The 10538-nt window shown below is 37.2% G+C and overlaps 1 protein-coding gene across 1 annotated transcript; it reads right to left on the bottom strand.

Annotated features, from left to right (window-relative positions):
• Positions 1-1255: 1255 nt before the first annotated feature.
• Positions 1256-2191, bottom strand: LOC102841776 (olfactory receptor 149-like). The gene has a single exon (XM_006871013.1). It carries the CDS (start codon positions 2189-2191, stop codon positions 1256-1258), a length of 936 nt encoding a protein of 311 aa, XP_006871075.1.
• Between the last annotated feature and the right edge of the window lie 8347 nt (positions 2192-10538).

The raw sequence follows: 10538 nt of genomic DNA, 5'->3' as shown, positions 1-10538 counted from the left end.
TCAACAGAACAATAACGACATCTTCACTGCCTAAGAAAAACATACGCTATACTTTCATGAGAATATAAATGTTTATTTATCCTAGCAGACTTTGCCTTTGATGTAGGTGTAATTTGTGGATTCCCCACAAGAGCAATGAGTTGTTAATCAAATAACATTACAATAAAAAAGAAAATGAAAATAAATTGAGTTCTGTCTTGTATTTACTTTAATTGTTCTATTTTAACTATCTAAACAACTTCTTGTTACTTGCTGTTAAGTAGATTCCAAGTCAAGGTGATCTCATATGTATAAAGTATAATTGCTTCATAGGTTTTTCAAGACTGTGAACTTTTTGAAGCATATCACCAGACTTTTCTTCTACCACAGTTTTGGGTGTTTGAAAAGCCAACTTTTCAAGTTATAGTCTAATTGTTAGTTATTTGCACATCCACTTCTATATGAATGGCTACAAGTTTGGGAAAGGCTTGAAGTATAGCAGATTTGAATCACTTTGAGATGTATTGCCAGTTTCTCTTTTTTGAGAAAACAAGAGAAAACCAGTAATTAGAGGATTTGGGGAACACATGACAAATGACTAGGCCAAAGTTTGTATCCCCTTCAAGAGCATGGGCTGCCTATACTCCCTGGCTCACTAATTCTTAAAATTGCAAAGGACAAGAAAAGAGCAAACAAAATTTGCCTCTGCCTCTGTCCACTCTTTTTCTTTTACCCTTATCCCATTGTCCTCTCCTCGATCTGTGCAGGAACATTAAGAGCAACTATAATTCCCAGGTGTGACAGGATTCTCAAAGAAATCCATCATGAGAACAGCACCTCACTGTATTGAATATTGTTGGTTATTGTTGTTAAGTGAATCAGTTCCATTCATAAACAGCACAGTATAGGCTGGTGGGATTGAACTTCCAACCTTGTGGTTAGAAGTCCGTACTTATCCAATAGTGACACATCAGGACTCCAAATGCCCACTGCCATCCAGTCAATTATGACTCAGCAACACTGTAGGATAGAGTAGAACTGCTCTCTCAAGTGAGTACAGGTCCAGAGTCAGAAAACCTGCTTGCATGTCCTCATTCTCTGATCTCTCATTATGTCCTTGGATAAGTCATTTAACTATTTCAGTCTCAGGCCCCACAATGGAAAAATGGAATAATAATTCAACCTGCACTCTCATATTCAGAAATTTTTCTGAGGATGAAGTAAACATGTATATGAACTGTGAATTATGATTGAAGACTTTGTTATTGATCTGTCTCTATAGACGATCAGCAAGGAAGCAAAACTGATGGAGGACCTTCCTTAGAGATGATTTGACCTCCTTATTTCTGAGACTGTAGATCAAGGGGTTCAGCATGGGAGTCACCAGGTTGTTCAAGACTTGAACGGTTGCATTAAGCCAGGGCTTGGGGGTGGGCTGCAGATAGATGACCACCACTGGCATGTAGAAAAGAAGGATGGCAGTGAGGTGAGCGCTGCAAGTAGAGAAGGCACGGCGGCGACCCTCCGCAGAGTGGATTTGTAAGATAGAGTAGACAATGCGACTGTAGGAGGTGAGAATGAGCAGGAAGCAACTGAAGGTCACAAGGCCCACATTGATGATCCCCACCATCTCCACCACTGAAGTATCTGCACAGGCCAGCTTTAGCATCACTGGGATATCACAAAAGTAATAGTCCACTTCATTGGGACCACAGTATGGCAACTGGAAAGTGAGAGTGGTTAGAAAGATGGCCTGAATACAGCCAAAAAATAAAGTCCCTGTGGCTAGGATGGCACACACCCTATGGCTCATGATGACTGTGTAGCGCAGAGGGTAGCATATGGCCACAAAGCGGTCATAGGCCATCACCGTATACAGGAAGCATTCAGTGCAGCCCAGGAAGTGGTAAAAGAAGAGCTGAGACACACAGCCTGTGTAGGAGATAGCTTGGCTATTCCCTGAGAGGTAGAACAGCATCTTAGGGGAGCTCACTGAAGGGAAAAGGATGTCAAAAATGGATAGCTTGCACAAAAAGAAGTACATGGGAGTGTGAAGCCGAGTAGAGGAGACAATTGCAAGTAGGATGAGCAGGTTCCCCATTAGTGTGAAGATGTAGAAGGACAGAAACAGGGCAAAGAGCATGGTCTCCAGACCCTCTGTGTGTGGGATGCCCAGCAGGATAAATTCAGTCACCACTGAGCGATTTCTCATTGCTGTGACAAGCACCTCTAAAGGCATCCAAAATACCAAAGTACAGATATCAATATTAAATTATCAAGTTTCTTGAAAAGGAGAACATTGGCTTGTTTTTAAAAGGCAATCACTAAGTTTCTTATGTATGGTAGGATCTGTGTAAAAACCTAAAGTAGTAAAAATGTCAGACTATTTCAGAGATACAATCAATCCACATCATGAAAGCAGCGTTTTAGAGAGATAAATGGTGTCCCAATGACAATATCAAAAGTTTAGAGGCATAGTCATAACATTCTTCCTTGTATGGATTTTCTGTTTCACGCATTTATATTGATATCTCTCAGCATTTCTTTGAGTAACAAGCCCAGACTAACCATGACCCTCTGCAAAATATAAGGAAAAAAAAAATGTATTAGAAATCAGAACATCTCATTTGGTTCCTGGTTTTGCCATTTCTCCAATATGTGATTACTTATAAAAGATACACCATCTTTCATAGGCAAATTTTAATCATCTACCAAAAAAAATCCTAGTTATTACAACAATAAAAGAGCAACAACAGAAATATTCTCCTAAAATCTTGGAAAAGTTATGAACTGTCTGATATGAATGCAGCAAAACTATAAATCATTCTGAAAAGCAAGCCTTCAATGCTTTTGAATGCCTTCTTTTAATGTTGTATTCTATAATTATTGTTTATGCAAGTGTTTTATTGAATGACAATATTGAGTAAAATTAGATCATATCCTTTCTGTATTGTATCCCAAACTCTAAACAACAGTAGATAACAAAATTTAATGGAAGAGTATTATACGTAAAGACCCAGAGATCTCTTCTTTTCTTTACTTTTGTACTAATAATGTGAAAATATACACATGTTCATACTATTTAAAGGAGCTCTGGTAGTGTAGTAATTACGAGTTGGGCTGCTAACCTCAAGGACCGTAATTGGAAACTACCAGCAGTTCTGCAGGAAAAAGGCGAGGCTTTTTGCTCCCATAAAGATTTACAGTCTCAGAAACCCTATTCAGGCTCACTATGAATCTGAACTGACTCCACCGCAGACCACCACGTACTATTTAATAATCATTTGCCGATTTCCAAGAGCTGAACTCGGTACTTTTAAAATATGTCATTTATTTATTTTTTATAAAATACATATATGAGTAGATACTATTATTACTGTTTTTATTTTTCAAATGAGAAGAATAACACTCAGAGCATTCAGTACTATATCTAAGGTGACAAACCTTGTATGGGACAGAACCAAGACTCGATCTCTTTTATTTCTTTCCTTCTGCCTTTACTATTAAAGAAAAACTGGCAAGTGTTTATTCTGTTCTTGAAGACACCCTGTTCCACTGCAATGTAATGAACGATGCAGGTGCTATTTAATGTGAGTTTACAACATGGATTTATACCAAGGTGGGAAAAATTCTCACGTCTTACTTCTTGATCATTGTCTGTCTTGACTTTAGCAGCACAGCTAGTTAATAGCTCATTGAGTTTTCAAAACCAAACATCAGACTTTTCCACCCCTTTGATTCTAGACCTTGTTATCATCTGTAATGTAATGATTTTTCCAAAAACCAAAGTCACTGGCATCAAAACTATTTTGACTCATAGTGACCTTTTATAGGGTTTCTGAGGCTTTAAATATTTATAAGAGCAGCACGCTTCATCTTTGTTCTGCAAGGTAGCTGTCCAGTTCTTGTTCTACACTCCAAGGGACTATAGTATGTTCTTGTTCAATCCATGGAGTCAGTTCTGACTTATAGCAGCCGTGTATATGATTTCTGAGGAGGAGCTGTTAGGTTTAACTGAGGATCTTGCAGTTAGCAGTCACTGCTTATCCTATAGAACCACACTTAAATTGCACAGATGCATGCAATAGATTCCAATCATGGGCTGTCACAAGTACCATTGAAAACTGTCCTTGAAGACAACTGACAACACAGAATTAGTTGTCAAGTGGCAAGGAAGATGTTGCTATCAAGTCTGCTCCCTGTTACTGATTCTAGCTGCACCTGAATAGTCTCTCTGAGCAACTCAAACTTCTGTGACCTCTGGATCCCCTTCACTGGATTAGAACAGATTTTCATTGTCTGTGACAAGGCACCATAATTTTCTATGATTCAAGAACCATTTCATTACTTAACTCCATTTCATATAAAGATGTCTCCAAGCAACAAGAAAGTCTTGTTGGTGTGGAGCTGTTGGTGTGTGAGGTGCAGAGCTAATAGGGAGACAAAGACAGAAGTTTGAACACTCACCTAATCCACCTGGAAACATTCATATATTTTTGTAAATGTTATAACAGGCCCTCACATTTATTGTTTCTGAGCAGAGCACAGAATGCTCCAACCAAGAGCTTTAACTCTCTTATTTATAAAAAATTGAGTCTCATAGGGTTTGTACAGTTGAGACTTGTATACATTCATTCTCTGTGAACTGCTTCAACAGAATTTCTTCAGATCCCCTGTAGTCCTAATTGTGATTCACCAGCTCAGAGGGAGCAATTAGTTCAGCCAACCTTATTCACCATCTAACTGTAAAATAATAGTAATTAAATCATTGGAAAGGAATGATCTGAAATGGTAGATACTTATATTTTTTCCAAGTTTCCCCAAGACTGCTTGTATGGTAGAACATGCTAGGATTCTGTATTATTGTATCTTAATTTCTCTTTTACAACCTCCAGTATTTATTCATGATACATTTCTCCCATCACTTTTAAAATTACTTGTACATTCCTTTGACTATACTGTTGTTGTTGTTGTTACTAGGTGCCATCAATTGCATTCAGACTCAGTGACAGTATGCACAACAGAACGAAACATCGCTACGTCTTGCAGTTTCTTCACAATCATTGTTTAACTTGAGTCCATTGATTCCAGCACATTGGAGGTCTTCTTCTTTTTTGCTAATCCTTCCTTTTACCTAGCAGAATATCCTTCTCCAGGAACTGGTCTTTCCCGTTAAGGTATCTGAAGTAGGAGAGGTAAAGTCTCATCATCCTGGCTTCTAAGGAACACTCTGCTTGTACTTCTTGTGAGACAGATTTGTTTGTTCTTCTGAAAGGTCATTGTACTTTTGATATTCTCATCTAACACCATAACTCAAATGCATCAATTCTTTCCCAGTCTTCCAATTTTTACATGCATATGAAGCTATTGAAACTACCATGGCTTGGGACAGGTCCACCTTAGTCTTCAAATTTACATCTTTGATCTTGAAAACTTTAAAGGCGACCTCGTGCAGTAGATTTGCCTAATACGATCTGTCATTTGAGTTTTTGAGTGTACCACTCTAGAGTGCTGATCGTGGATCCAAGCTAAATGAAGTCTTTGAAAGGTTCAGTCTTTTCTCTATTTATCATGATGTTATTTATTGGTTCAGTGGTTAGGATTTTTATTTAGTGCCACTGTGAGATAATCACTGGACCAAAAGGTCAGTTTGAGCCCCAAGGCCGGCAATTCAAACTTCCCAGTTACTCCTCGAAAACCCTACAAAGGATCGCTTTGTGTCAGAACCAACTGAACTGCATTTAGCAAGAACAACAAACAATTAGAGACCTGGTATGGCACTACAGGATACACTGGACTGTTACCAAAAGGTTGGCAGTTCAAACTGACCAGTCCCTTCTCATTAACACTGTACAGAATCACTTTGAGTCAGAACTGACTCAATGGCAGGTAATGACACTAATATTCTATGAACCTTAAATTGACTACATCTTTGGCAAGAGATAATAGAGGAGCTTAGTATCATTAATAAGAAAAATATCAGTGTGGTGTGAGAAATAGACCTTCAAGTGCTTATAAGCAAGGTCAAGTTCAAGGTGAAAAACTTATTAAAGTGCACCAGAGCCAATATACAATCTTTCAATTGAATTTAGAGACCATCTCAAGATTAGATTTAGTGCATTGAACACTAATGACTAAAGGCCAAATGGGATGCAGGAGGACAGCAAATATAGCATATATGAAGAAACCAAGGGCATTAAAAGGACAAGAAAGAAAAGGTTAAATTAGGTGTTAGAAGAGACTCTGAAACTTGCTCTTAAAAAAGTTATTTTTTAATAGCTATCTAATTGCTATCAATATTACTTGTGAATGCTGCAAATGTAAAGTTAGAAAAGGAGGGGAGTGCTTGATCTTGCAGTCCAGGAGCAGAGGACCCTGGGGCCATCAAGGGAGATGAGTGGAGTGCGGGACCCTATTCAGGAAGCAATGACACCAGTGATGGAGGCAGAGATGGTGACATGGAGAGTTGGAGTGGCTGGAGTCTCTAGACTCAGGGAAGGAGAGGGGCTGTGTGCTGGCGACCAGGGGGCTGACATGCAGGGTATACGCTTTGGTTGTTTGAATGGTTATATACTCTGGAGTGCTTTGGTGTACATCCAAAAACAAACAAACAAAAAAACAAAACAGAGAGATTGGAAGCAAATGCTGTTGAATGATGACACATAGAAGGGACTGAAATCATTGCAATGAAATGAAATATGTCAGGATGAATGTAAAGCTGATGCTCTCTCCCATGTAAACTGTCACTCAAATCACAATAAAAACTTATATAAAAAATAAAAATAATAAATCAAAAGAAAAAAATAATGGAGTAAAAGCTGAACAGAAATTTTCAAAAGTCAGCTCGTGTAGATAAAGAAATGCGTGAGGACCTGGAGTTGAAAAATGAAAAGGGAAGAATACAGTTGGCATTTCTCAAGTTGAGAAACTGAAGAAAATATTTAAGCCTCAAGTTGCAATACTGAAAGATTTCTATAAGCAAAATTTGAATGCAGAAGCATCAAAAGATTGAAAGATTGTACAGACGATGTATTAAAAAGAACTGGTTAATGTCCAGTCATTTTAGCAGGTAGTATATGATGTGCACTGTGGGGTAATGCACTGGTCCACAAGGTTGGTTTAAACCTCAAAGTTGGCAGTTCAAACTTACCAACTGCTCCTTGGTAAATCTATACAGGTTCACTATGAGTCAGAATCAACTCGACAGCACTTAACACCACCAACAACATATGTTTAAGAGCCGTGATATTAAAGGAAGAAAGACAAGTTGCACTGGTAGGCTGGTGAAAAATAAGGCCCCAGGAATTAATGGAACACCAGTGAAATATTTTAGCAATCAAATGCAATGCAGCAGGTACTCACACATCTATGCTAATGAATTTGGAAGAGAGCTACCTGCTAACTAACTGGAAGAGGTACATAACTGGATCCATTCTGAATTAAGGAAAGAACCTTGATAGCATAGTGGGTTGGTTACACTTTGGGCTGCTAAGCCAAAAATTGAATCCTCATGCTGCTCCATGGGAGACAGATGAGGCTTTCTGCTCCTGTAAAGATTTGCAGCCTCAGAATTCCTATACGAAGTCACTGAGGTGGATCTTACTCAATTATGTCCAACAACAACAACCCAAGCATAGTAAGGAGATTAAACAGACTGCAAAAGTAATAAAATATTGTCATCAAGTTCACTCACACCTAAAACTTGGCTGAAGATAATTTTAAAATGCTTGTAGATAATATCAACAGGAAACTACCAGAAATTAAAGCTAGATTCAAAAGAGGACATAGAATGAGGGCTATCATTGCTTATGTCAATAAGAAGAGATATTGCAGAAAGATGTTTACTTGTATTTTGACTACAGAAAGTCATTCAATTGTGTGGGTCATAACAAATTATCGATAGCATGGTGAAGAATGGCAAATCTAAAATACTTAATGGTACTCATGGAGAACTTGGACATAGCTCAAGATGCAACTGTTTGAACAAATCAAGGGAATACCCTGTAGTGTAATATCAGGTAAGGTGTGTGTCTGAGTTGAATCCTTTCACCATATTTTTTCAGTCTGAATGTTGAGGTACAAGCCGAGAAGCTAGATTATCTATATAAAGAAAAGCAATGTGCCAGGATTGGAAAAAGACTCACTAACAACCTGCAATATTCATATGGCACAACGTTATCTGATTAAAGTAAAGAGAACATGAACACTTAACTGATGAAGATTAAAGAGTACAGCCTTTAGAATGGATTAAATATTAATATAACGAAACTAGAAATCCACACAAGTGGACCACTAAGCTATATCATATTAAAATGAGAAAGTATGGAAGTGATTAAGTAATTCATTTAACTTGGATCCACATTTGACTCCCATGGAGAAGGTAGTCAAGAAATCCAACAATGTACTAAGTAAGACAAATCTACTGTAAAAATTATATTGACAGTGTTAAAAAGCAAAAAGGTCATTTAAAGACTAAAAGGAGCCTAACTCAAAATTTTGTATTTTCTATAATGTTATATGTATGGGAAAGCTATCTAATCAATAAGGAAGACCAATGAAACATTGGTATCTTTGAATTATGGCATTGATCTCAGAGGATAAAAATAGTCTGCTAGGAAATTTAAAAAATTAAACTACAATTTTAATACTAGATAAAATTTGCTGTGCATTTGAAATATACATTTGGAATAGATTATCTATATAATTTATGTTTTCCAATAGTCATGGGACATCTACGAGGCAGACAGTATTATTTCTCTCATATTTTTAACAAACTTTAGGCTCAGAGCATCTAAGTAACTTAACAAGGAAATATAGTTGGTCAATGGTAGAGCTGTATTCAAGTTAAGGATGGAATAACTCTGATCTTTGAATCAGAAAGAAAAAAAAGTACATTAATAATTCTGACTTTCAGTACTAATTCATATATAATATCTTCTTATATTTGACAAATAACATCTTATATTTGTGGTAGCTTTAGTTGTCTAATGAACTTTTTTTTTTTTTTTAAGCTTTTGTTCTGAATCAAGTGATCGTTTGCAATGCGAAATAGCTGTTTTATACTAAATCATTTGTATTTTGTTTCATTGCAATGATTACAATTCCCTCCATGCACCATCAGTTGACAACATTTGCCTCTGATACCCCCCACACACTTTTTTTAAGGTACACAAACACACACAGAAATATATAATCATTTAAACAACCAAAAGGCACATTTTCAAGCATCTAATGAACTATTATGTTAGTTTAATTAATTAACCCAATGATGTTGTTGTTGTTGTTAGGTGTCCTAGAATCAGTTTAGACTCATAGTGACCCAGTGCACAACAGAACAGAACACTGTCTGGGCCTGCATCATCCTCACAATCCTTGTTACATTTAAGTCCATTGATGCTGCCTTTGTGTCAATTCACCTCTTTGGGGCTCTTCCTCTTTTTCAGTGACCCTCCATTTTACCAATACTCAGTATTCTGGTGCCATGTGACAGTGTTCCACTGCTAGTCATAAGGATTTCAGTGGTTAAACTTTCAGAAGTAGTCTGCCTCTTCTTACTAACCTGGTTAGTCGGAAACTCAGCTGAAACCTGTCCATCATGAGTGATTCTACTGCTATTTAAAATACTGGTGGCATAGCTTCTAGCACCACAGCAACATGCATGGCAGCACAGTGCAACAAACTGACAGATGAGTAATGGAATCCTCCCAATAGTTAATTCCATTTTATAAATAAGGACATTGAAGCTCAAATCAATTATGACTTTCCTAAAGTTAGGCAGTAGAAGAGCCAGACATTCCCAAGCTTAGCTTTCTTTCCACTACATCAGCACTGCTTTGAAAAAAAAAGAAAAAAACAAAAACAAAAAACTCCACACAGAAGACAGGTGTCCTAAGAAGAAAAATTTATAAATAGATTCATTGTAGAGATTTGTAGAATACCTTTGTCTCATCTGCATTCATTGGAATCTGGTCTCACATTTAGCTTGGAAGAGAGCAAAAGAGTGAGAAAGGACAGAGAGGTAAGCCTGTTCAACTCATATTTTGAATGAGTCAAAGAGCTACAAAGATAATTCTGCAGATAACTTATAAAGAGATATCTATTTTGATGGAATAATGTAAAGGGAAATTTTCCTAATAGTTGAATCATCCTTGTTTAAATTAGAGAAAACAACTTATCTCCTTTAATTCCTTTTTCTCTTCTCCAGATATTCAAGTCACTGGAATATTCTAGTAGCAGCTGGTTCTCAACTAATCTATCAGCAAAACATTCTGATTATAAATAGCAAGACAGCCTTAGTCCAGTGACAGGTGGTTGCTTTATTGCTTGTTGGCAGGGCTGAGGTATGGATAAAGCACCAAACATAAATATAAGTACCTTCCTTCATCTACAGTAAATCAGTGGGGAGAAAATTGGACAGTGAGCCAAAGATAGGAGTAAGAAGTATGAATGTTTACAGGGGGGAAAAATCTTAATCTACTATTTTCTCCACACACACATATACACATATTAAAAGTCACAAGTAGAAGACCACTTGGCCTGGTGGTCTATTTGGAAAAGTA

The sequence above is a fragment of the Chrysochloris asiatica genome, unplaced genomic scaffold, assembly GCF_000296735.1.
Source record: "Chrysochloris asiatica unplaced genomic scaffold, ChrAsi1.0 scaffold00158, whole genome shotgun sequence".
Lineage (NCBI taxonomy): Eukaryota > Metazoa > Chordata > Mammalia > Afrosoricida > Chrysochloridae > Chrysochloris > Chrysochloris asiatica.
Note: the sequence above shows the minus strand (reverse complement) of the source record. Positions and strands in the feature narration are given on the sequence as shown.

Excerpts from the sequence above, each read along its gene's own strand:
- LOC102841776 (XM_006871013.1), bottom strand. The coding sequence starts at position 2,191 with ATGAGAAATCGCTCAGTGGTGACTGAATTTATCCTGCTGGGCATCCCA.